Genomic DNA, 27,057 nt, shown 5'->3' with positions numbered 1-27,057 from the left:
TCCGTTTACTATAGCAATGTTTGGAAAAATTTCTCCAACCTGGAGACAGAAATACATAGCATCTAAATTTGCTTACCATAAATCTTGCCAATCTGAGTACAATTTGCAGTTGGAGGAATAAGCATTGAGCTTCTAGGAGTCTCAGTCATATGGCACTGAGCGGTTACTTAATTTTTCCTTTCTTTGTTTTGTGGTAGGGGAAAAGATGGAAAAGATACCAAGAAAATGATGACACCCATTTAAGGCAATTACATAATAAATGTCTGGGAGAACATAGGATTTCCTATCTTTACACCTGAAATTGCTTTGGATTTTTAGAGAGATCTAAATGTAGGGAAATTCATATATTGATAGAATTCTCTTCAATGTATTTATCGCGTACTAAATACTTTTCACCTTTTACTGATACTTTTCATACGGCATCTTCCCTCAGATCCATTACGTTGTTTTTATGATGGCTTGTTTTAAAGTGCACACTGATCAATGGTGATGGATCAATATTATATTGAACTTATATGAATGAGAGCATTGCCTTCCCTTCACAAGCCCCCTTCCCCATTTTTGTTAGAAATGAGCCCAGGTGAAGCACTAATTACATGTATGTGTTTCTACCATGCCACCCTGCAGATGCAAATGTGGATAAAGAGCAGGTGCCTAGAAATCATGGCAGATTTGCATCCCGAACATGATACCTTCAGCTGCAGCAACATGCAAGGCCGTGCGAGAATCATAGTCTTTCTGTTCCATGTCCATAGCTGACAGAGCAAATCTAGAAGAAAGCCAAGAGGACAGAATTAAATGTTATGGAAGGGAATTTCACTTATTTCACTTATACTCAACATCTCTCTTCAGCACCATCTTTCCCTGGATAAGTAAAGTCATACCTCCGAAGAGCAGAAATATCTCCACTGTGAGCAGCAAACAGCAGATTCACAACAGTTTTGTTCTGAAAAAATATGAAGTATATTAAGCACATCTGGCCTACAATAACTCATCTTCATGATTCTGGAGGCTTTTAAAAACTCTCACAATGAAATATTCTGAATATATACCCCCCCCAAACAAAAATATTCTACAACTGGGTTAGAATATAGCTAAAATAAGCTTCCAGTTGACTAGAATAGAGGAAAACATCTTCATTGCAGGCAGTGCTGGTTGCTGTTTCCTTGCAGTTTTCCTATACACCATGACTGATCAACTCTTTGTGCAACTGTGAACTGGGCGTGAAAAAGCATCCCTGCATATCCACTTCTCCAGCTTATTTGTAGCAGCAAGAGCACAGCAAAGGTTGCAAATCAGCTACAACTGGCATCCAGAGTAGATGGTCATATACGTTGAAGGAGTGAATGAATGAATGAATGAATTCTTTTTTTTTTATTGAAAATTTTTAGGTTTTACAAAAAGAAAAGATTCCCCTCCCCTACACCCTCCCACCCCTCCCCTACCCTCCCCCAATCTTCCCAGAGCTGAATACAGGCTTAATTAAAAAATTTTAAAAGAATCTTGAAACACTTATAAACCATAAACAAATCTAAATACGTTAATTAAACAAATTATAAAATAATTAACAACAATATATAAAAAAATACAAGAAGAAAAGAAAAAACAGAAAAAGAAAAAATAAAAAAAAATAAAAATAAAAGAAAATATCTAAGAAATATCTTAAACTTTAATTATAAATTATTCAAAAACTAAGTAATATTTTTTTATATCCAACTTATATTGTATGAAATCTATCCATCTTTTCCATACCAGGAGATACTTCTCCTGCGATTGATCTTTCAAGAAAGCCGAAATTTTTGCCATTTCCACCAAATAAGAAACTTTAAAAAACCATTCTTGCAATGTAGGGAAAGATTCCTTCTTCCAACATTGTCCTACTAACAACCTGGCCGCTGTAATTAAATTTAACATCAATATAATCTCTTTACTGTCACAATCAGAAACAATACCTAACAAAAACAATTGTGGGGTAAATTTTATCCTTCTTCTGAAAATTCTTTGAATATTCCACCATATTTTAATCCAAAAAGCTTTTATATTTTTACATAACCACCAGATATGGTAATAAGTAGCATCCAAACATCCACATCTCCAACATTTAGGCTGCAAGTCAGGATACATACGAGACATTTTTTGTGGATCAAGGTGCCATCTGTAAAACATTTTATAAAAGTTTTCCCTTAAATTTTGGACTTGTGTAAATTTAACATTCCTCACCCAAATAATCTCCCAGGTATCTAATAAAACCGGTTCCTCAAAATTTTGTGCCCATTTAACCATACATTCTTTAACTAATTCTGCTTCTGAATCCAACTCTACTAACACCCCGTAAATTCTCTTAATGTGAGTTCGTCTTTGATCTTTTATTTGTTTTAACAAATTCTCATCTTCTCTAAGCAAACCCAAATTATGATCTATCTTCCACCTCTCTACTATTTGTCTATACTGAAACCATGAATAAATAATATTTTCTTGTGTTAAATCTTCCAGAGATTTTAATTGCCAATTTTTACCATCCCATCTAAGTAATTGTGCATAAGAAACACTATCCATCTTGACTCCTCTCCTTATCCCTTCTGTCGCATGCCATGGTATAGCCCATAATGGAATTTTAAAATCATTTCTATAATATTTCTTCCAAACCCAAAGTAAAGAAGTCCTTATAATATGAGATTTAAAAACCCTGTCAACCTTTTTATTGAAAATTAAATAGGCATGCCATCCGAAAAGCAAATCCCAACCCTCTAAGAGGAGTACTTCTACATTTGTTAAATTAACCCAATCACTAATTAATGTTAAAGCCACAGCATCATAATACAATTTCAAATTCGGTACCTTGAGTCCACCCCTCTCACGAATATCTTGTATAATTTTAAGTTTTACTCTTGGTTTTTTCCCTGCCCAGATAAATTTATTGATACCTTTCTGCCATTCATTTAAATTAACCTCATTCTTTAAAATGGGTATCATTTGAAATAAAAAAAGAAACTTTGGCAAAACATTCATTTTAATCACCGCAATTCTCCCCAAAAGAGATAATTGCAGCTTCTCCCAATTTTCCAAATCTCTTTGTATTTTGACCCACAACCTTTCATAATTATTTTTATACAATTTGGCGTTAGAAACAGATAAAGTAACCCCCAGATATTTTACCTTGTTAACAACCTCAAAATCTGTCAACCTAACCAAGGTCTCCTTATCCAAATTAGTCATATTTTTAGGCAATATTTTAGTCTTATTATTGTTAATTTTAAAACCCGAAACCTGTCCATACTGATGTATCAATTGTAATAACTCTATTACAGAATAAGTAGGTTGAGATAAAGTAACAACAAAGTCATCTGCAAAAGTCCTTAATTTATATTCTTTTTTGTTAACTTCTATTCCTTTTATTTGCTGTGATTCTCGAATTTTAATCAACAAAATCTCCAAAGTTAGAACAAACAGCAATGGTGACAATGGACAACCCTGTCTAGTCCCCTTCTCTATTGAAAACACCTCTGACAAACCCCCATTAACTATAAGTTGTGCCGTTTGCTTTTGATAAATAACACAAAGAGCTTGTAAAATTTTTTCTCCAAAGTTCATTTTCTCAATTAATCTTAACATAAATTGCCAGTTCAGCTGGTCAAAAGCTTTTTCAGCATCTAAAAATATCAATCCTGCAGAAATTTGATTATTTTTATCTAAATATTCTAATAAATTAATAATTTGTCTAACATTATTCTTCATATACCTTCCAGTTATAAAACACGTTTGATCCATATGTATTACATGATGCAGGACCCTCATGAGTTTATTAGCTAAAATTTTGGAAAAAATCTTATAATCTACATTTAAAAGAGATATAGGTCTATAATTCTTTGGTAAAGTGAGATCTTGATCTTCTTTTGGAATCAAGGATATAAAAGCTCTACCCCATGACGGGGGGATCTTTGAACCCTGTAATATATTATTAAAAAGCTCCCTTAAAGGTTGAATCATCTCTTGTACCAAAGTTTTATAATAAATAGATGTCAATCCATCCGTACCCGGTGCTTTACCTAATTTTAATTCTTTAATTACTGTCTCAATTTCCTCACTAGTAATCAGACCGTTAATTTCTTGTTTCTGATCTTCTGTTAGTTTAGGAAAATTAGCATCTTTTAAATAATTATCTATATCTAAAACCTGTACTTTAGTACTCATATATAATTTTTGATAATAATCTAAAAAAGATTTCTTAATCAACTCCTTCTGATATACCAACTTACCATTGTAATTTATTTTATCTATAGTTCTCTGTCTCTGCTTCTTTCTCAATTGATAAGCCAACCATCTCCCTGGTTTATTGGCATTACAAAATGTGTTTTGTTTCATATACAATAAATTAGTTGCAGTTTGATCAGCCATCAACATATTAAATTGTGATTTAAGCAATTTTATAGATTCCTTAATCTTCTCATCTGTGGGATTTAAAATCAGAGCTTTTTCTTTTAATTTAATCTCATCTTCCAACTCTTTACGTTTCTGCACCTGTTTCTGTCTATGAACCTTATTCATTTGTATCAAAATCCCCCGCATATAAGCTTTACCTGCATCCCAGACCATTGACATTGAAGTTCCCTTATACATATTTAAAGCAAAATAATCCTTTAATTGCTCCTTTAATTTTTGAACATTCTTTTCTTGTCTAAATAAATTTTCGTTCATCCTCCAAGATCTCCTCTCCTCTTTTTCATCAACCAGTTCCATCCAAACTGGACTATGATCCGTCAATGTCCTAGGGAAAATCTTAACATTCTTTACCCTAAAATATAAATCGGTTGTAATCAAGAAAAAGTCAATTCTTGAAAAAGACTGATGTCTGTCCGAAAAGAAGGTAAAGTCTCCTCCAAGTTATGTTCACGCCAATAATCTCGCAGCTCCCAATCCTCTTTCAAGTCAAAAAAAGCTTTAGGTAATTTAGCCTGTTTAAAAGAAATAGAGGGTCCTTTTTTGTCTCTTTGTGTATCTAAAACACCATTCCAGTCTCCCATTAATATAACAGATCTATAATCCAACAAAGTTAGTTTTTGATGTAAAAATCTATAAAATTGTTCCTGATGTTGATTTGGTGCATACAATCCCACTATAAGTACTTTCTTACATACAAACCCACTTCAATCATAACATATCTCCCTTGAGAATCAGATTCTACTAAACAGGCTGATAGATTTTGCTTAACATAAATAACTACTCCCCCTTTTTTCCCAGGAGCAGAAGATACAAAATGAGATCCCAATCGAGCGTTAACTAGATATTTTTGATCCTTAGAAATAATGTGTGTTTCCTGCAAACAAATAATATCATTGTTACGTTGCTTTAAGTAATATTTCTTTCTCTTTTGAGGGGAGTTGAGGCCATTAGCATTCCATGTCAGGAGCTTTACCATCTCCCTTGACCAAAAGCCTGGAGAAGACTGCTTGAAGATCTGCCATTGAAGAATGTACTGCAGAGCTCTTAGGTCTTGCTCCTCCCACAGGCACCGAAGCCATTTCTTGTAGAACCTCTTTAACATCTTTCTTCTGTTGTTCCTTTTCCTTACGTCTATGGGCTGCCCGGGTCATTCTTTGCTCTTTCATCTCTGCTTGTTGCAACCACTCAGCCTGTAATTTTCCACTATCAAGAATGAATGAATTCTTGAAACCAAGAAAGCAAAGATCTCCTGTGCTTTTAATAACTGCACAGTCCTCCTGAATTGAGAGCTTCACCTCTCTAGGTTGGCAACTCTTACTCTGTGCTCTCTAAGACTTCAGGTCCATCATTTCTTGATAAAATCTCTCTTTTATGCATCTTAAGCCCTGGGCCATTCATCTACCTCTGCTATTCTAACTCTCTAAGACTTCTGAGTTTCTCTTCCACTCTAGTTCACTTAAATCAGTAGTATCTTTCCAATACAAGGGCCCTTGGTCTCTTACCCTAACTTCATCTCCTTCACGGCGTGGGTCCATCTTGCGGGTACAATGCAGCAAGTTGTCATAGTTGTGAAAGTTGAAGAGGGACACCAATTCCTGAAGAAATAACAGTCAAAAGACAAGAATAAGAATCAAAAGGGAACCCAAATGAAAAGTTATAAAATAAACTGTGTAATGCTTTCTAGTAATTGGTTCAAAGTAGATGAAAGCAACGTCAACATCCAAGATGCCACAGAACAGTGGTTCTTAAACTCTGGGCATTTTCCTCCAAGAGGCTAATTTGAACATATCCTGGGAGTAATTAAACAATTTGTAGTTGCTTTTTAATGACTTGATGTTCCAGTTTGAAACTCCTGCTGCAAAATGCTCATGTAAAACAACAATCTGGGGATTTTTGTGTGTGTGTGAGAAAGGTAATGACGTTTGAGACCAGGAAAAGGGGTAATTGGGTTAATCAGTTTAAGAATCATTGCATTAGAAGATATTCCCTACTTACAAAAATCTCTACATTAGAAGATGAAGTCAGATCAGCACCTGGGTCATTACCAAGTCTGAAGACAATAGGAATTGATGGAATAGCTACAGATATGTGGCAAACAACAGAAGAACAGTCACTTCTAACTTAGCTCTAACCAAACTATGCCAGCAAATTTGAAGTGTGAGAAGATTCAGTCTTCTAATACCAATACCAAAGAAGGAGGACTTAATAAAATGTGCAAACAATTGCCTAGTATCCTTAACATATGCCAAAAAATAATGCTCAGGACCATCCAATGCTGATTGGAGCCCCTTGTGAAAAGGGAAATATCAGATGTTCAAGTTTATTTTAGAAGAAGCTGAGAATCAAGAGGCAATACTGCTGAGGCATTCTGGAAAATCTAAACATCCAAAGAATATCAGAAAGAATCAATTATTTTTTATTTATATCCCATTTTATTTTTTTTTATAAATAATTCAAGGTGGTGAGCATAGCTAATGCTCCTTCTTCCTTCTATTTTCCTCACAATAACAACTCTGTGAGGTGGGTTGGATTAAGAGAAAGAGAGTGCCTATCCCATGGCTGACTCGGGAATTCTGGGAGTTGAAGTCCATGAGTCATAAAAGAGCCGAGGTTGCCTACCCCTGGCCTATCCCAAAGTTACCCAGCTTAAGGCAGGACTAAAACTCACAATCTCCTGGTTTCTATCCTGATGCCTTAACTAGTAGACCAAACTGGCTTTCAGTTCATGTTTCATTGATTACAGAAAGTCTTTTTATATTATTGACCTGAGTAATATCCTTAGGAAAATGGAATCTCAAATCAGCCATATCCTCATGTGAAACTTATATATAGGACAGAAAGCCACAATCCAGAAAGAACATGACAAAACAGAATGGCTCCAGACTGATATAGAAATGAAACAAGGCTATCGACTCTCTTCTTCATATTCACCCTATATAATTAATATACAGTGAAGGAAGCTGGATTGGAAGAAGATGACAGTGATTTTAAAACTTGAAGAAAAAAATTGATGACACTACTCTAATGGCTGACAATGCAAATGATCTAAAAGCTCTACTAATGAAAATCAAGGAGCATGGAGAAAATTGGATTAACTATAAGTGTAAACTATTAATAAGTATAGCAACCAACCTTCATACTAATTGAAGACAGATAGGTTCTGTCTTTTAGGATTGGCTGTCTAGTAAAGGAACTGGCAATCAAAAAATAAGTCACTAGTTAGCATTTGGTAGAAGATAAATTAAAGCCTTGGAAAAGATTTTCAGATATGACAACGTGTCTACCTATAAATATCGGAAACATGCATGAAATTCTTTTCCCAGGGGCAGTCTATGGAAGCAAAAGTCAAACTCTGAAGAAACAGGATAGAAAGAGTATTGACACTTTTGAATATAGGTGTTAGAGAAGTTTCCTGAGAATACCATGAATAGCCAATAAACAAATGGATCAAAGGACAAATCAATCCAGAATTCTTATCTGAGATTCAAATTACCATATTTTGGATTTATTATGCAAAGACTTAGTAGTCCCTTGAGAAATCCAGGATGCTAGAAAAAGTGGAATAAAAGAGAAAAAGAAAAAACAATCAGTAGCAAGGCTGATGGATCTGATTTCAGAAGCCATGAATGCATCACTGGAAGACCTGAAGGGCCATGTTGGGGACAGATCATCTTGGAGAAGTTTTATTATGTAGTTACTACTGTGTTTCCCCCAAAATAAGATCCAGCATTACTACTACTACTACTACTACTACTACTATTACTACTACTACTATTATTATTATTATTATTATTATTATTATTATTATTATTATCACCTCCAAAAGAGGCACCAGGTCTTATTTTTTGGGGGGGTGTCTTATCCCCTGTCTCACCTTGCACCGGTGGCACCGACAGCCCCACCGAGCCGTCCCACTTCTTCTGCAGCCATTAGCCGCTACTCACGTGCGTCACCCCCGGCCTCCATTTCACTGTCAGAGGCCTTCTGGAAAGACCTCTGCAGCTGAGAACAGAGCTCCAGACTGACATGCATGGCGCCCCCCGGGTTCCATTTCACCATCAGAGACCTTCAGGAAAGGCCTCTGCAGCCGAGTGCATCAATCCGGAGCTCAGTTCTCGGCTGCAGAGGCCTTTCCTGAAGGTCTCTGTTGGTGAAATAGAGGCCAGGGGGTGATATGCGCAAACGGCAGCAAGCAGCTGGAGAAGAAGAGGGCGAGGCAGGTGTTGGGGCATGGGAGGCCTGGCTACAATGGTAAGCAGGTGCAGGGTGTATGGATCAGCTCCACCCTCCCCACCCCTGCCCTAGCTTGATTTTTAGGCATGCGCCTCGCCCCAAAACTAGGCCTTACTTTTGGAGTAGGGCTTATATTAGGCCCACCCCCAAAAATCAAGCTAGGGCTTATTTTCAGGGTAGCTCTTATTTTCAGGGAAACACAGTAAATATCAACATCAACTTGATTATCAATACCAATATAATCAAGAATTTCAAAACTTGGCATACAAAAAACGTGGGACTTCAGCAGTTCAAGCGCTTCACAGTAAAACTACTTGTATTTTCTCGTAGATGTTAATTTTGATATGTTTTCATGGTTGTGACATAAAATATAGCCCATAAATACCTCAAATACATCAATTATGTTGTCATTTTCCCCCCAATTACCCTTTGTTTAATATGGAGAGTGCTTTTCATATTTATCTTTATTATAGCGTTACTCTTAAGAAATGGAGACCAGGAGAGTGGCTTGCACAAAACCTCTGTGCCCACCCATCAATCCAGTTCTGTCATCATTCCATCCATGGTTCTCACAGGCTCTTTTTAAAAGGTTCATTCTGTCATGTCTATAGTTTCATGAAACTTGCCTGACAAAACCCAATTCCTCTTGTACTGTTGCCAGCTTTATCCAGAGGGGGCGATAGACACATCACTCCCATAACATTGGGCACTACCAGCAGGATAGCCCCAGAGACTGCAGATTTGGCAGGAAGACCAACCTGGTAATGAGAAAGAGATTACATGGAGGATACAATGAGTCACATTTTAAGTATCTCAAAACTCTTCCTCTTATTCAGTTTTAAACCAAGTAAGTATAATTGAGGGACAAAGAGATAAAGTTGATCACTGCAAATGGCAAAGCAGATACCCAATTTGCAGTATATTCCAGTTGTATTATTAATTCTGGAAGCTCTTTGCAGGTGCAAATTAGGCTTTGCCTGCTGCAAAATTACATTTCATGCTGGGCTGGGAAAATGAAACTGGTGGCTATTACCATGCAGATGAAGCAGGAAAGTAGCACTAGAGAGAAGAATTTCTGAAAGCAGAAGTGGATCTGTATATAAGTACTGTAATCACATTTCTGGTCTGCTACATGCACACCTATTTTTAAGAATGGTGCATTTTTGGTTGTCCCTCTTTTGCAAAACATCATGCCAAGTGTTAGGAGATGACTGAAGAGAGTGAATAGGTGCTACTTATCATTCAGAAACAAGTGCCCAAGAGAAGAGCTTGCTTTGCATAAATCTAAGAAGTGTCCTATATTTTTTCCAGAGAATACCGATGTACATCTGTCAGAAATGAGCTGAGATCAACACAGGCCAAGAGGTATCCTACAGCATCTCATGCCTCAGCAAAATGTCTCCCTCTGAACCACAAGTCTCCAGCATGTACAAAAGCTTCTCTAGACAAAATTGTACCATCTCCTGATTATCTTGAATATTTGTGTGAGGCAAATATAGGATGAGGTAGCTGGTACAAGCTTCCTAGATTTAGTTCATACATCATATTATGATATAATGTGGCTTATTTAGTTTTAGTTGACTATGTCATTTGAACCCAGGCAATTATACAGGTAGTCCTTGACTTATGACTGCAATTGGGGCCCCAAATTTCTGTTGCTAAGTGAGATAGGTTGTTAAGTGAGTTTTGCCCCATTTTACGACTTTTTGTGCCATGGTTGTTAAGTGATTCACTGCAGTTCAGTTAGTAACTTGGTTGTTAAGTGAATCCGCTTCCCACTGACTTTGCTTGTCAGAAGGAATCAAAAGATGATGACGTGACTCTGGGACGCAGAAACAGTCAGAAATATGAGTCAGTTGCCAAGCGTCCGAATTTTGATCATGTGACCATGGGGATGCTGCAACAGTTATAAGTGTGAAAAACAGTCATAAGTCACTTTTTTCAGTGCTGTTGTAACTTTGAACAGTCGCTAAATGAATGGTTGTAAGTCGAGGATTATGTGTACTTTATTAAATGAGGCAAGCCATGGCATAGGCCTCAGCATAGTACAGGAACTTGCAAAAGTGTTGTTTCTGCTTCAGTAGCACCTGATTCATCTGACCATTTCAATGGCGAGGAACGCCTTTAGAAGAGAATTCTCACTGAAATCAGCTGTCATGAAAATAGTCCCACCCTCTTTCTGGATGCTCACTGTTTCTTCCAACCCACCCAAAACACAGCAGAAACTTACATGGAAGGCAAACTGCCCCGAGAAGTCGTACATGCCACAAGAATGCATGAGGCTAAGGGTGTTGCGGATGGCTTCGTCACTGAGGACACACTCGCCTGTGATAGGGCAGATACCACCATTGGCAAGTGTGGCTGCCATGACACTGCCAGACTCACAAGTCACTTCAACAGAACACAACTTCATAAGGGGGGGAAAAAGTTTTTTTTAAAAAGAGAAATTAGTTATAACAACATCTTAGTAAGAAGCCCAGAAATTGTTCCTAACCTCTGCTTGGAGTGAAAATTTAGGGTCTATACACAAATGTGGTTTAACACAGAGAAAACACCTGATATAATATTTCTTGAAAAATGACAGATTGCATATGTGAATTCTGATTATGTGAAGGTCTCTTTTCAGGTGAAAGAGTAACATATAATGGAACAAAAAATAAGGTTCTGGCCAAATATCCAAAATCAACCTTTTTGACCTAATGCCAATTATACGCATCAGTGTAAACTGTCAGTCCCAAGAATCTGCTAGTTGAGGATGATGGGGAGTATAGCATATTGCAGTTTGAAGACACCGGCCTGTGGGATATTAATCTAAAGTAGGAGTGGGGAACGATGGCACCTTTATGATCTGAGGACTTTAATTCCCAGAATTCTGGAAGTTGAAGTCCTCAAGTCATAAAGGGGCCATAGTTCCCTACCTCTGATCTAGAGGAATAGATTTAGAAGAAGAAAAAAACAACCAAATGGCTTTTTTTTTGTCTCCCTCAAACTCAGATGGATTTGTTTTGTACCCAACATACCACCTCAGCTGCAGTTCAAAATGCAACTTACCTGGAAATACAAGTCAAGAGCTGCCATCATGTCCACACCACGTGGAAAGCACTGCCAAGTAGGGATCAAAAGAAAGTAAAGTTGGGTCAGGTCTTGGCAAAGTTGGTCTTTCCCAGCATGAGGGGTTTCTTTCAACTTTCAACTGCATTTATCCTGATCTGCTAGAAAGCCCAGGGTTTCTCTTCCCACTTTCCTCTTGTTACCTTTTTGTCTTTGAGATAGTAGCCAATGGCATAATTCCGATCTCCTGTTTCTTTCTCTGACTGAAACCTGCAAAGAAATGTGCACAAATCCTCATTTCTCTCAGCCTCTGGATTACTCCATTTGGAGAATTATCATTCAGATTAAACCTGACATGCTGCTAGGCACTCTAACTGCAAGCCCATATATAAACACAACGCATGTGCCTTACGTGGTATTGCTGAATCCCACGTATTCATTTCCAGCCATCTTCTTCAAATAATCCACCACCTAGAAGAGAAACAAAACTGCATTTGGAAGAGACCTCTTTATGATCCAGCTCTTTTTTAATTTCAATCTGGATTTTTCCAGTCTTTCAGTAACCTTTCTTTCTTTTTCTCTTGCTAGTCAATTCTTTGTATGCCTAACTGCAGTATTTTTTAATTTCACACAGAACAGTTTGGTACCTATTTTGTTGATTATCACCCATCCTTCAAAATAATAAAAAAAACAAGCACATTAAAAAAATAGGGATGCTGGACGACTGAATGCTCCTGTAAGCTGAAGCTTCCCCATTCTTGTCCCTAATTGAATGTATCAGAAATATTGCTTGTCACTTTGTCATTTAGAGAGCATGCCCTTGTGTTCTGCATGTTTTTCCCCTTTCATCGGTAAATATTCTAGGGGATTTTTAAACAAATGACTAAATCAAATGTCAGGATTGTATTGCAAGATGAATGACTTGATCAGCCAGCCTTTCCAGAAAATCAATTTCCCCTCCAAGTCCGAGAAAGGGCAGACTCACGTAGTCAAACTTCTCTGCTTTATTGCAGCCCATCTGATGAAGAAGAAAAAAGAGATAAAAGAATCAAATGCATTCTGAGACCCAGTTTAATCTTTGACAAATGTAAACATCCAGGATGATTGTTGTTAGAAAGTTTAGAAATACATTATAGTTTTAGCAATGCATTCTAAAACTTCTAGTTAAGATAGTTACAGGGGTCCCAGATCAGTTCTTGAATTGGATAGAACAGCTGTTAAATCTTGTGTAGAACTTCAAGGACAGAAGAATGGAGGAATATTCATCTTTGAGAGAGTTTTGGGTAGATGAGAAGAGGCTTGAGCTCCATATGCATCTGCCATATGAAACAAGGGATCCCTCAACTTTGGTCAAGAGTGAGAGAGTAGGGCAGTTGTAAGTCTGACTAAGGAAGAAAATCATAATGGGAAGATCACTGTAGTGACAGCATATTATAAATGCAGCAAACAAACCCAAATTATCTGTAATCCCACACCCTAGAGATAAATTGGAACCAGAATCTACATTTGTAGGACAATATCAAAGGTGATCCTTATCAAATAGCCCAAATGTTGTTTCTAGGGTGGGAGGAGTAGATGTGACAATGTGTGCATTGCAATATAGACTTTGCACCTTATCTACCATTCCTTATATGGGAGTTATTCACACAGAGTCAGATCTGCCATCACACTGCTGCAGCCCTGCTTCGCTTTGATGGCATCCTGCCATAAAGTATGGGAAGGGGAGATGGGAGGATATAGGGCAGTGGTTCTCAACCTGTGGGTCGGGACCCCATTTGGGGTCGAACGACCATTTCACGGGAGTCGCCAAACAATGTAGTCCGCCATTTTTTCCCCCTTTTCCTTAGCTGTGCTACTCCGTTTTATTCTATTGGCTTTTGAAAGCCAATAGAATAGACTCTCTTGAATAGAGTCTAATTCTATTGGCTTTCAAAAGCCAATAGGAATTGTCCAGGCTGTCTCTGCCCTGCTGAGCCCAGGAAAAGTCACATTCTGCAAACGGTGCTGCAAGTTGTCTGCAGTGAAGGCGAGCTGTCTGGAAGTTTCCACCCCTCCCTGCTGAGCAAGTACTAAAAATGTAAGTAAAAGAGGGCCAGGGGTGGGAGGTGGGAGGCTGGTGGGCGCAGGGAGGGTTGCTGGTGTGCGTGGGGCCCGGCGGGTGCCTTACCTCCCTTGGACTGGGCCAGCTGGTGGCCCAGCCGGTGGTTGGCCTGTACCGTCTCTGCCGCTTGCCAGCGATGCCTCGGCCGGCACAGGGGGCGGCACCACGCATGCGCGACGCTCCCGGGCAGGGAAAGTCCTTGACTTACGACCAGTTGGGTAGTCCTCGACTTACGACTGGTTGGGGGTCACGGCATTAAAAAGGTTGAGAACCACTGATATAGGGAGTGGGGATGACAAGAAACAGAAGTGCCAACCAGAGACAACAGTTGAATGATCCAATGGACCACAGGCAAGGGAATGGAATGCGAATGCCACCAAAGAGGTGCCAAACTTTAGAACTGTTACCAAAACGACTGGTTTGAATCTTATTGGACACTAAAAAAGATGACCGAGGGGAGAGGGCCTGGGAGAAGAGAAAGTTACGGGTTTATGTGGGAATCCTCAGATCTAGCTTTGCTTACACTGTAACCACTTGGCCCTTAGTAAAAGTATACTTTTCACTACAAATGGAGTCGAGGGTCTTTCTTTCCTAGATGCCCAAGCTGGGACAGGCCTGACACATAGTATACTAAGTCATACTGGTAGTTTACCAAACACAGAAGCTACTGGGTTCAAGTTACATGAAAACCAAGCAAACCACATTCCAGTATTTGTGAAGTGAGTGTTGTCTTTAATCCAAACTGTATTATACTCTCCATTTGCTGGGTGACTCCAGCCCATGTCTAATACCAGTACTATAGCCGAAGAAACTTTACCTTGATAAGAGAGCTCACCACAATGGCTCCTGCATTCACCATAGGGTTGTGTGGAATCCCTGAATGCAAAGGAATGGATTAAAACAGGATTCTTTAAATTTTGCACCTTCCTCTTCTTTAATTAGGTTTCTCTAAAACACTGGCCTTTTCAATATCAATCTGTGTTGATTGGAACTGCCAATCAAATAATAGTCACGTAGGCCACCATCTTTCTGTTTACATTCTAGAGAAAAACTGAGGAATTATGAATTTGGGAGGTATAGGTGGATAAATCCGAGAAAGGCTGAGAGTTTTAACCCTAGAAAACCTCCATCAGTCAGGGAGACAGAATTAGAACTAGTGCTAGAGTAAACAAATTGTGATTGGCTATAACTACACCATTGAATCAAGTTAACTTATTTAATGAACTATTTAAGATTATTTAATGTAAGTCCATTCATTTCTTTGCTTTGAAGTTAACCAAGTAAGAGTTGTCCCTTATCTTACCCGTGTTCCATTTAGTCATATTACCTCAGAAATAAAGGTTAAATAAAGCTGCCTGGAGTCTAAGAAAAGAAGAAAAAAAATTTTCTAAACCTCAGCAGGGTTATGATGGCAGCAAGACAAACAGATCTTGCAGAGATCTTGCACAGTTTATGGGATCCACTTTAAAATTAATTAATTTTAAAATTAACAAAAAGAAAATAAGAAAAGTACACTCTCATCAAAAGGTCTAATTGGTGCCAGGTTTTTGTTGTTTTTAATGTTTTAATTCAGAGGTGTCAAACTGCCGGCCTGCGGGCCAGATGCATCACACAGAAGCTGCGCCCATTCCAGCTCTGGCAAGGGGAAAAAAGTTGTGATACGTCGTGACATGTGGCAAGTTTGACACCCCTGCTTTAATTGGTTGAGTTTTATAGCTTTGAAAGTGATTTTATATGTCTTTTAATTTTTCATTGGGAGCTGTCCAGAACTGATTGAAAGATGGGATACTTTATAAATGTTTTAAATAAATAAGATGGAACCACAGTTTCCAAATCTTCACTCAGTACTGACCAACTTTTCTGGCTGGACTTTTTAGGAGCTATAGAAGCCATTGATCTGCACGACCTCTGAATTGGGAAAGAAACATGGTGGTGCAGTGGTTAAAGTGCAGTATTGCAGGCTGACTCTGCCTACAGTGAGGAGTTCAATCCTGACTGGCTCAAGGTTGACTCAGCCTTCCATCCTTCCAAGGCTGGTAAAATGAGGACCCAGATTGTTGGGGGCCATAGGCTGACTCTGTAAACTGTTAGAGAATGCTGTAAAACTCTATAAGTCTAAGCGCTCTTGCTATGCTTGCTGTAGTCATGTTAACAGTATAATAAGAACTATTGTTTTCATTTTTTTGTGTGACCCTAAATTATTGTTTCTTCATATGCCATTATGCAGGCTTTACTGAAAAAGAAAAAAAATCTACAATTACTTTAATGAAGCATGCATACTTTTTCACATGTTCATTAAGTATCATTCACTTAATATATAAATATATAAATCATAAGAAAAAATAGGACCAATGAACTAATGGACTGTTAAACATATACCCAATGATCAAACACACAGAAAAATAAACATAAGAGGTAAACAGTTCTCATTCCCCCCTTGAATATTTTCTGCGGGAAGAACTGCCTCAGTTTTGCAAGGAACTTAAAGTGGACTGAAAGAGAAAACGTTTTAATGGGATAGATGAAGATTCAGAGAAAAGCTCTCCTTCTTACTTTCCATGGGAATATTAATACGGAAAGTACAGATATTTTATGACCTGCATTTCCATACAATCTTTCAGTACACCAGGGCCTGAACACTGTTGCTATCCTAGAAGTTTAAAGCAAGTATTTCGCACATATTACACAACAACAAACTTTGGTTTGTCTTTCAACAGAAGTTGCACCCTGGCTCAGACATGGGAGATATAGATGTTTTCATCACAACTGGAATGGTCTCATTCAAACAATAAGGCTTTTAGTAGTCAAAGGACAGCATCTGTGTTACAACTGGATCAGCAAAGATTTAAACTGCGGTCTCCTGTTCCTCAGCACACGTAGGCTCCTCTCCCCCACTCACCTTCTTCGTTGAGAGACAGTTTGTCATAACGCAGCCCACTGGGCTCTTTGCCCACATACTGATGGACTCTCTCTGTGCCCAGTTCATTGATAGCAATGGCATATTTTAAGGGCTTGACACATGACTGCAGGCAGAAGGGAGACTTAGTGTGGCCCATGGAATGCCTAGGGGAGATGGAGGGAGAGAAATGATGTGTACCCAATGACCCAAACATGGTGACCTGACACTTGTACAAAGCGTTGGAATGCTGTTCCCAAAACATTGGGGCTGGACCTTCTTCTGGTTTTATACTGCTAACTGACTAGCGGAAACTTCAGAATTTCTAACAAGAGGTGCCAAAAATTAAACCAAAGGACTCCTATACGTGAAGAACTCTGATCTCTGAACTTCAGGAAGTCTCTCAACGCTCCAGGATGAGATAATTAGTGACACAGCAGAGTTCATAATTCAGAATCTCCAATATTAAGGGAGCTAAGGGTACACATGGAAGATGGAAAAGCTCTTTTTGCGTATCCCCAAAACTTGTTGCAGGGGTTGTGGGTCATCACAGAATATCAGGAACACCCTCTATTCTCTCCTCTGATAATCTCTTCTGTCTGAAAGACCAACACCAGCATCTTGATGAAGAGGTAGGCGGGAGTTTATCCCCAAGTAGTTCATGCCACAGCCAGTCACAAGGACTGATTCAATCAAAGTCATCATTTGATAAACCTGAAGCAGCCACAGTGGCTGGGCTGACAATATCCTAAGCCCAAACCAAACTGACTTCCCTGCTGTTATCCAGAACTACAATACAGGTAGTCCTTGACTTACAACAGTTCATTTAGTGACCATTCAAAGTTACAATGGCACTGAAAAAAGTGACATGACTTTTTCATGCTTACAACTGTTGTAGCATCTCCGTGGTCATGTGATCAAAATTTGCAGCGTCCCAGGGTCATGTGATCCCCTTTTGCAATCCTATGACAAGCAAAGTCAATGGGGAAGCCAGATTCACTTAACAGTTGTATTACTAACTTCACAACTGCAGTGATGTACTTAACAACTGTAGCAAGAAAGGTCTTAAAACGGGGCAATACTCACTTAACAGAGAACGTGACTTATGACAGCAAAAGAGGGAAGGAAAATGCTAGCAAAATAACTGCTCTGGGATGGAGATTTCAGAGCCGAGGTGGCGCAGCAGTTAGAGTGCAGTACTGCAGGCCACTTTAACTGACTGTATTCAGCAGGTCAGTGGTTCAAATCTCACCGGCTCAAGGTTGACTCAGCCTTCCATCCTTCCGGGGTAGGTAAAATGAGGACCCAGATTGTTGGGGGCAATGTAAATATATATATACATTGCTTACTGGTGTACACCGCTTAGAGAGTGCTTGCACTTAAAGCGATATATAAGTCTCATAAATAAATAAATAAATAAAATCTTGGCATCCATCCATGCTGTGCCGACACTCTGTTACACAGGAATAAAGGCTTTTTAGGATAAACAATGCGTGGAAGTTCTTTGAAGTGTTTCATTAGTCGGAACCTTGACAGTCTCACTTAGCAACGTAAATATTGGGCTTGATTGTGGTTGTAAGTCAAGGACTACCTGTATTACAATCCCATTGAATTTGATTTGGTGGTTAAAGCACCAGGTTAGAACCAAGAGACTGGGAGTTTTAGTCCCCCTTATGCAGGAAAGCTGGCTGGGTGACTTTGGGCCAGTTAGCCACTCTCAGTCCAGCTTACCTCACCGGGTTGTTGTTTGGGGGAAAATAGTTTTTCCTATTCTGTAATATTCACCACCACCCCTTTTTTGCCTCTCAGTTCTTTATACACACCGTTGTCCGTCCACTGTGCAGAGAGATACACCCCAGATGTCTGGATTACATTTGGCCATTTGTGGAATGTAATTTTCTACCTATATAAAAGGAAAGAGAAATTGTTCAGACATGAGACGAGCCCTAGGGAACAGTCATTAACCATTTGCAACCCATCTAACTGAGGGCAGTAGAGGAAGTTTCCCTTGGCCTCCGTTCTATACCAGTGAGATTGTGGGAATAAACTGAAACTAAGAGAAGCAGTCTGCACGAGTGCACTAATGAACAAAATCAGCAGCAGAGGAAGATATCTTAGACTGCTACATACATTTGTGGTTTTATTTTATTATGATATAGCCCTTGACTTACAACCATTTATAGTAACCATTTGAAGTTACAAAAGCACTGAAAAAAGTTTTGGGGGGATTTTAGTAAGAGTTAAGGGTACTTAAGGGGAGATATTCATGTTTCCTCTTCCCATGCAGGTTGAATAAGACAACCTCTCTCCTTAATTCTAAGGCCAGCCAACCACCCTCTTTACCTTCTTATCTGCCACTCTCATAGTCTACCCAAGCACTGGGAAGCTTTCCATACATATTAGGTTTTTTGAAGGTAGCAGAGGAATCCTATTATTTGCCCTCTGCTATGTGCAGTCAGATCATTTTTACCTTGCCCTCCCGAAGTCCTTTGGTACACTCAAAGATCTGCTCCACATGAGATGTAAACTCCTTGAAGTCAGGGATGACAAATTTCTTCCGGAAAGCCTGGGTCAAGAGAACTATATTGCTACTCACACACCTGAAAGCCAAAATTATAGGTGAAATATTGAATGGCACATAGGGGAAGAAAGTAGGATGCCTTATTTGGAGACCAAGCAGACATGAAAACTGTAACCACTATTTTATTTTCTTGTATCTTTGCCTTGAAAAGCAGCTGACTTGGCAATATCAACCAAATGACTCAGAAGCATGCTTCCTCTTTTCTTGCACTTTGAACATCTGAACTTAACAAGTTAGCCAATTGTTTTTTTAAAAAAAAACTTCCAGCTTTTACGTAAATGCTAACTGACTTATCATCTCTCCTATCTTTCTCTATCATTCTTTTTTTTGGATAACCTCCTGTAGTTTCTAGCTGCCACTTGTAAAATCCACAGCAGAAAGAAGCCACAGAATAAACTTTCCTTTCCCATATATTGCTTGAATTGTATAGTGCATTGTGGTATGGTTTGCTTAGTTGTAGTTTGTTTGCTTGGCCACAGTTATCTGGGTTCGCACAATGGACTATGTTGTGATTGACAAAACCCCACGGGTTGGATCCATCCAACAAAGAGCCCAATCGAAAAAATACCACATGAAAACTCAATATGTTGCTTGAATGCAGCTACCATTAAATCAGATGTTAGGCATGGAGTAAAAATTCAAGGTATCTAAATAAAAACTTGAGGTTTTTCCAAAATAATTGGACATTTCTTTTAACATTCTGAAACTATCCCTATTTCATATTTGCTGTTCCTGAACGTGCAAATTTAAGTATTGTAGCATGTATATTGCTTAACCAAAGTAGCTCTCGTGTTTTTAGGCTATGAAAAATTGTGGTGGGCTGAGGGGAAGAAGATATAGTGAGGTAGGAAGAGATGCAAACAGGAGATATGTGGGAAAAATGACTACAGAAGGAATTCTGTGAATCGGGGTGCGATTGTTTACAGAACAAAATTTGTGTGCGACAGGATGAACGAAAACTAAATTTGCCTGCAGGAGCTGATACGCTTTGTTAAACAAACATAGATTCAGGGCTCCAGTTGCAAAGGGGCAGCCACAACACCACCAGGTGCAATTCAGTGTAATTCCTACCTCCGAAAAAGTTCTCGACTCAGCATTCCTGCACTGCTAGCTCCTTGAATTGCAGTCCGCATCAGATTCATGCAGTCGCGAAGACGTGGATCTGAGGTCCAAAGGCCAGTGCGCTGTAAGGCCTGAATGAAAAAGAACAAGTCAGGGATGAGGGTTGTAGAACTGGATGTGGTACCCATTAGAGCTAGGCCTCGACTTAGGACCACAATTGAGCCCAAAATTTCTGTTGTAAAGTGAGACATTTGCTAAGTGAGTTTTGCCCCATTTTACGAGACCTTCCTTGGCACAGTTGTTAAGTGAATCACTGCAGTTGATAAGTTAGTAACCTGGTTGTTAAGTGAATCTGGCTTCCGCATCGACTTCGCTTGTCAGAAGGTCACAACAGGCGATCCTTTGACCTTGGGGCACAGCAACAATCATAAGTATGAGTCAACTGCCAAGCATCTGAATTTTGATCACATGATCATGGAGATGCTACAAAGGTCACAACTATGAAAAACAGTCATAAGTCACATTTTTCAGTTTGAATGATCGCTAAATGAACTGTTGTAAGTTGAGGACTACATGTACTTTAGAACTTATCGGTATGAAGGGTGAATTCTTAATTAAACTTTGGTACATGTCTTTCAGAGGGTGGATGGGTCTCTCTTTAATCAAGAACTAAGAGGAAATTGAAGGCTCCAATGAAAAATTATGGATATTGCCCAGAAAAATTAACTGTGAGAATAAATTGTATTATAGGTAAAACAGAACCCATAGAAACTCCATTTTTATAGGTATCAGAATAGCAGATATTATTGCAATCTTTCTTTCCTACAGGGTAGCAATTATGACAGTAGCATCGCTACTGTCAATGACAGTAGCATCGCAGACAAGGCTCTTTGCAAAGGATGTGCCCAGTCTTCCAACCCAGAGACCTTTTTTTGCCACATATATAGCAGTCATACAGAACAGTTTTCAGTAACCCTCAGCAGTGACCAAATTGGCTGAGGCATTTGGGAACTGCAGTTCAGCAACAATTGGAATGATGAGTGAATTCATGGGACTATGACAGGGCTTTGTTTTCAGACACTTGCTCCAGAGAGATTAAATATCTGCTCCAGAGAGATTAAAGCAGGGGAGTGGTGTTCTCCCTGACTTCTTAAAGCAGGGGTCTTCAAACTTGGCCCTTTTATGACTTGTGGACTTCAACTTCCAGAATTCTTCAACCAGCATGCCTGGCTGAAGAATTCTGGGAGTTGAAGTCCACAAGTCATAAAAGGGCCAAGTTCGAAGACCCCTGTCTTAAAGCTTTGCTAGTTTAAATCCAATTATATACTGCCATTTGTTTTACTACTTGTACAATTTTTTTTTTAAAAAAATCTGGAATTAATCATGCTAGCCTTCACTTTTGCATTTCTATTTTATCTTCACATTGTCACGGGATTTTTTTTTTTTAAATTAAATGCACACTATTATTTTCAAAATAACTGTACAAGATCTAAAGAGTTTGTATGATAGGTATGGCATAAATAATGCAGCATTTTACAATACTAGTGTTTCCATTTGTCTACAATGAACTGTAGAAGAATAATCGCCCTTTATAAACCTAGAGATGCAGCATGAAAACTTTTTAAGCCATTTGAAAGACCCGTTTTAAATAATTTTAAACAACCGTAGCCATTCTTAAGGTCATATCTTACAGTGGTAAATTTGTGAACAGAGATGCTTTCCTGTCCTTCGGCTATTGTGTAAAAGAGCAGATCACTGAGACGTGGCAGCATCCCATTCACTGAGGAGTCCCTGGAGAGAGATGGGAATGACATATCTATCATCATCATCATCATCCCATAGCACTATGTAGGCTTCTTCATTGAAGATGACAGATCATAATATCAATGATGGAGAATATTTGTAGCTCAGAGTTGAAATGAGGGGTCCTTGGTGCTCTCTGAGCTTGCTTGTTTTCTTGCAGACGTTTCATTACCCTAACTAGGTAACATCATCAGTGCTGATGATGCACTGATGGGAGCACTGGTGATGTTACCTAGTTAGGGCAGTGTTTCCCAAACTTGACAATTTTAAGGCATGAGGACTTCAACTCCCAGAATTCCACAGCCAGCGTTGCTGGCTGTGGAATTCTGGGAGTTGAAGTCCACATGCCTTAAAATTGTCAAGTTTGGGAAACACTGAGTTAGGGTAATGAAACGTCTGCAAGAAAACAAACAAGCTCAGAGAGCACCAAGGACCCCACATAGATCATAATCTACTATGGTGGTCCAATGTGGTTTGATAGATGTTTTTCAATTTCCCAGTCTAGGGCTTAGAAAATGTGACTGGCCAAAGTCACCTAGCCAGCTTCCATCCCTAAAGGAGGACTACTGTAGATCTCTCTGCTTCTATGTACCAAAATTAATTAATTCCTGGGAAGAGAAGTATCTGCTAAAAGAAAAGAATATGGGCAAATTAAAGCCATGCTACCAAGAGAGACAGGAAACATTTTCCCCACAGGAAAACATAATTCCACACTCAATTTATTCTCTTCATTAGCTCCTACAGGTCTGCTTCTCAGTGCTCAGACAAGAAGAAAAACAGATTTCCCCTTACATCAGGGATGGTTTACAGCAGAGTTGATGGGACTGTACAAGGAATCAATGTGAATGATATTTGTCATATCATTAAAGTAGTATTTATTACATTATTTTCATAGAATGAAAATTTGAGGTTTGATGAACATCTGAAATTTCATGGGGTCGAAGTTATCTATGTGGACTACTTATCAGGATCCTTCTGACTCAGGAATTCTGTAAGTCTACACCAGTGATGGCGAACCTTTTAGAGACCGAGTGCCCAAAAACTGGCCCCGCTCCTGCCCCGCCTGCCCGCAGGGCCACTCACCGCCTCCAGGGCCCGCCCCAGATCACCCAGGCAGCCCAGCAGCACCATGGTGGCCACGCCCTGTGCCCGACCCCGCAGCATCAACTGTGCACGATGGGGTGTGAGGGCAGAGTCTTGTCTATGCTGCCTGGCTGCCATGTCCTTGGCTGCGCTGCTCCACGCGGGCCACGCTCAGGGTCGACTCTCCTCCAGGGGGGCTGCTGGTGAGGAGGGGGTTACATGAGGAGGCAAGGCTGGGGCAACGGCATGTGTGCCCACAGAGAGGGCTCTGAGTGCTGCCTCTGGCACCCGTGCCATAGGTTCGCCACCACTGGTCTACACTGTTCCAAATATTGAAATGCCTCATAATCAGGATTTTCTGTATAATAATGCTGGAGTAACTCTCCCAATCTAGCCATTTAGTTTCTATTTTCTCCACTGTCATGGGCCATGGGAACATAGAAAAGACAACAAGATAGTTAAGGGAGGAAGGAATGCTGGCAAAGAAGAGATTCTTGAATCCCAGGGAAGCATTAGAAAGAGAGTAATTCTGCCTTAATTACACTAGACATAAGTTATGCAGAAAAATTACTGTGCTATGCCTTTAAGATTCTGTTGTATTGCTATACAAACAATAAATATATTTTTAAAAAACTCAAGTCTTTTTGTTTACTATGGAACTTGACATCTACCTACAAAACTCTAAACTGGCTTTTGCTTTTTAATCATAAAGGTGGATTCAAAAATATCCCCGTATTTTTTTATTCCTGAAAAATCCATTATACCTCATTCAAATTCACGTTTAATAATTCTTTGGTACTAACTGATGAGGCCTGTTGTTTTTAATCTTCTCCACTTTATTAATTTATTTCTGGCAAGTATTTGGTATTGTAAATTTGATCATTATAACTCTGAAATACATTCAGTTCCAGCATCTTATTTAATATACAAAAATATGCCAGAATCAGGAGAAAAGAAGAAAAGAATTATTTAAACCTTAAAGATATTTGAGATATAAATTGTACAGTGGATAATAATGTTCCAATGCTATTATTTTATTAATTAAAATTAATCTGAAGGAAAAATAATTTCTAGATAAATGAATTTAAAACAAAAAAAATCTATTTAAAATGATTTTCAGAAATGGATGGGTTCTAAAAAGTAAAGAAGCATGCCACCATAATATTGATATAATGGACACTAATCAATATACATTCAGGTACCTGCACATTGAATTGTACATCAAATATGAAAAAAGGAAGACAAAACAGCAAGAATAACAGCCTTGCGTCACAAGTGGCAAAAGAAATATTATGTACAAAACCCCAATATTTCCCAACAACTAGAAATGTTATTTGAGTGTTAGAAAAATGCATTCAAAAGTAAAATATGTATTGCTATGTTTGAATCTACAGTGTCAAATTATGATCAGATCAGGCATCCTACAGAAACACAGTCGCCATCATTTAGGACTTGGTAGATATTTTCTGCCCTGGAAAAAAATTTCCCCTCAATATTAACCATGTCCGATATATTTTAGATCATAAAATAGGACCAAGGCTCAGTTTGTTTTTCCTTTTCCATAGTTGCATTTTGGAACAAGTGCAATTCCGCTACTGAGGGGATGTTTCTATGGCAGCCAGCATTTCTGCTGGGAACAGCCTCAGATCTCACCCCTCAGACTGGCAGAAGTGAAGATGCTTAGCAGGTCTCTAAAAGTATTACTGGCTATAAATACAAAAAAACATAGAACATGAAAATGCCAAAACCCAATAGGTACCAACCAAAAGGCAGTGACAATGACTTCTGTATATTTAGAGAATTTAGTCAGAATGTTTCTTTTGTGTCTTGGATTGATAGAAAACTCTCCGATTGTGGCTGCACAGGCAGTGTGAAGGTCTAGATCAGTGGTGGTGAACCTATGGCACAGGTGCCAGAGGCGGCACTCAGAGCCTTCTCTGTGGGTACGGGTGCCATCGCCCCAGTCCTAGGCCTTCAGCTGGGTTTTATAAAACCTTTTCGCTTTAGGCCTCTGCGCTGTGTGGGAAAAAAAAGAATCAATCAATCAGTCAATTTCAACTTCTCACGGAAAAAAAAAGATCTTGCAAAGTTGGAATTGATTGATTGAACTTTTTAGTCCCACCCAGTCTGCTGTTACCACCGCAGTCACGTCCACCCAATGGGCCACACCCAGCCAATGGGCCACACCCACCCGGCACCCGACAATGCATAAGTGGGTTTTGGGTTGCAGTTTGGGCACTCGGTCTCTAAAATGTTCGCCATCACTGTCTAGATGCATTAAAAAAAGAAAAGAAGCACTGAATGAAACAAATTAAAAGGCTGACACCCTGCTCTGGGAAAGGTTTCTTTTTCAACGCCATCTCCTTTACCTATCTACTTCATTTACTTGATTGAACAAATAAAGCTGGAGTACAGGTAGTCCTTGACTTATGATCACAACCAAACCCCCAAATTCTCTTGTTAAGTGAGACATTTATTAAGTGAGTTTTGCCCCATTTTTCGACATTTCTTGCCTTAACATTTCTTGTTAAGGGAATCACTGCAATTGATAAGTTAGTAACCCAGTTGTTAAGTGAATCTGGCTTCCCCATTGACTTTGCTTGTCAGAAGGTCACAGAAGGTGATCACATGACCCCAGGACACAGCAATGGTCATAAGTATGAACCAATTGCAACGCATCTGAATTTTGATCTCATGACAATGGAGATGCTGCAAAGGTCGTAACTGTGAAAAACGGTCACAAGTCACTTTTTTTCCAGTGCCATTGTAACTTTGAATGGTCACTAAGTGAACTGGTGTAAGGCGAGGACTACCTGTAGCTGGAAAGCAGCATTTATCCTTGGGTGCCAATGTGAAAAAAAAGTCTGGACTCACACCCCTGGATCTATCACATGGAGAAAGTTCGCTAGTAGAAGCAGGGGGCTGCATTCTAGGAAAAGGCAAAGATTGGGATTAAAGTGATCTTGCACATTTCGCCATTGGAAATGGCCAGACGACCCCCTCCCCTCAATTTAAGATCCTCCAAACTACAGCGTGACAAGCGGTAGCCCACGCCTCCCTTACTGGTCTGCGAGGCGCTGTTTAGGCGGCTGCGGCTGCTGGTGACGACCATTCATCACCGCCTCTCTCCCTCCGGCGGAGTAGAGGGCTCTGCTCAAACCCATGGGAAGGACCAGCTCCAAACCGCGTCCCGACGACCCTCTCCTCCAGTGGCGCCGAATCTCCCGAGGCTGCAGCGCTCCTGTCACGATCCTGAAAGCGCCCATGACTGCAGCCGATGCGTTCGGGTCTCCAGAACGGGAGCGCACCTTGAAGGTACGGCACGAAGCGTGAAGGAACAGCGCGGCCGCCCCGCGGCTCCTGGCCCTTTAAAAGGAAAACATCAGGCCGGCGGTTTCCAAATGGGGAGGGAGGGGCGAGGGGGAGCTCCAGCCAATCAGCAAAACAACAATTTTAAGGAACTATAGAAAACCAATGAGGAATGGCGGGAGGAAGGGTCTTTGCATGGACTTTGCATTCCTTACCCTCCAAAGGCAGGGTAGGAAAATATAGACAATGTTTCTTGGGTCTCTAAAGGCAGTCCCCCTTTCAGTGAACTGAGGGACTACACAGTATATGATATAAGAGTCTTCCACTGGCTTTGTATTCACTGTTTGGGATAGAGAGTACTACTAACGTGATTCTTCCCTGAAATGTTAGGGGGGAAGATTGTAGTAAAGCTGTCCCTTACACTAGCTGGAGAGTAATTAACAAAGTGCTAATTTTGATACTAGTAGAGATGCAGTGATTGAAATTTATGGGGATAAA

The 27,057-nt window shown here is 39.5% G+C and overlaps 1 protein-coding gene across 4 annotated transcripts in view; it reads right to left on the bottom strand.

The window, feature by feature from the left end:
- GLS2 (glutaminase 2) overlaps window positions 1-26,603 on the bottom strand; it is a 29,724-nt gene extending 3,121 nt beyond the window's left edge. The window contains exons 1-16 of one of the 4 annotated variants that reach the window (XM_039337349.1): window positions 26,314-26,603; window positions 22,056-22,155; window positions 20,374-20,495; window positions 19,192-19,321; window positions 18,545-18,624; window positions 16,725-16,888; window positions 14,643-14,701; window positions 12,710-12,742; window positions 12,137-12,195; window positions 11,928-11,994; window positions 11,725-11,775; window positions 10,904-11,080; window positions 9,300-9,431; window positions 5,943-6,035; window positions 885-946; window positions 693-769 (exon numbers count right to left, since the gene is read on the bottom strand). In XM_039337349.1, the coding sequence (XP_039193283.1) occupies window positions 693-769; window positions 885-946; window positions 5,943-6,035; window positions 9,300-9,431; window positions 10,904-11,080; window positions 11,725-11,775; window positions 11,928-11,994; window positions 12,137-12,195; window positions 12,710-12,742; window positions 14,643-14,701; window positions 16,725-16,888; window positions 18,545-18,624; window positions 19,192-19,321; window positions 20,374-20,495; window positions 22,056-22,155; window positions 26,314-26,516 (1,609 nt within the window). In that variant the 5' untranslated portion in view covers window positions 26,517-26,603. Of the gene's footprint in view, window positions 1-692; window positions 770-884; window positions 947-5,942; window positions 6,036-9,299; window positions 9,432-10,903; window positions 11,081-11,724; window positions 11,776-11,927; window positions 11,995-12,136; window positions 12,196-12,371; window positions 12,689-12,709; window positions 12,743-14,642; window positions 14,702-16,724; window positions 16,889-18,544; window positions 18,625-19,191; window positions 19,322-20,373; window positions 20,496-22,055; window positions 22,156-26,313 lie in introns of those variants that run through there. The other 3 variants (XM_039337350.1, XM_039337351.1, XM_039337352.1) reach the window with 3 other exon arrangements.
- Window positions 26,604-27,057: the final 454 nt, after the last annotated feature.

Source organism: Crotalus tigris, unplaced genomic scaffold (assembly GCF_016545835.1).
Source record: "Crotalus tigris isolate CLP2741 ecotype Arizona unplaced genomic scaffold, ASM1654583v1 scf7180000017674.1595824, whole genome shotgun sequence".
NCBI classification, from domain to species: Eukaryota; Metazoa; Chordata; class Lepidosauria; order Squamata; family Viperidae; genus Crotalus; species Crotalus tigris.
This window is presented reverse-complemented; position numbering and strand designations above follow the sequence as displayed.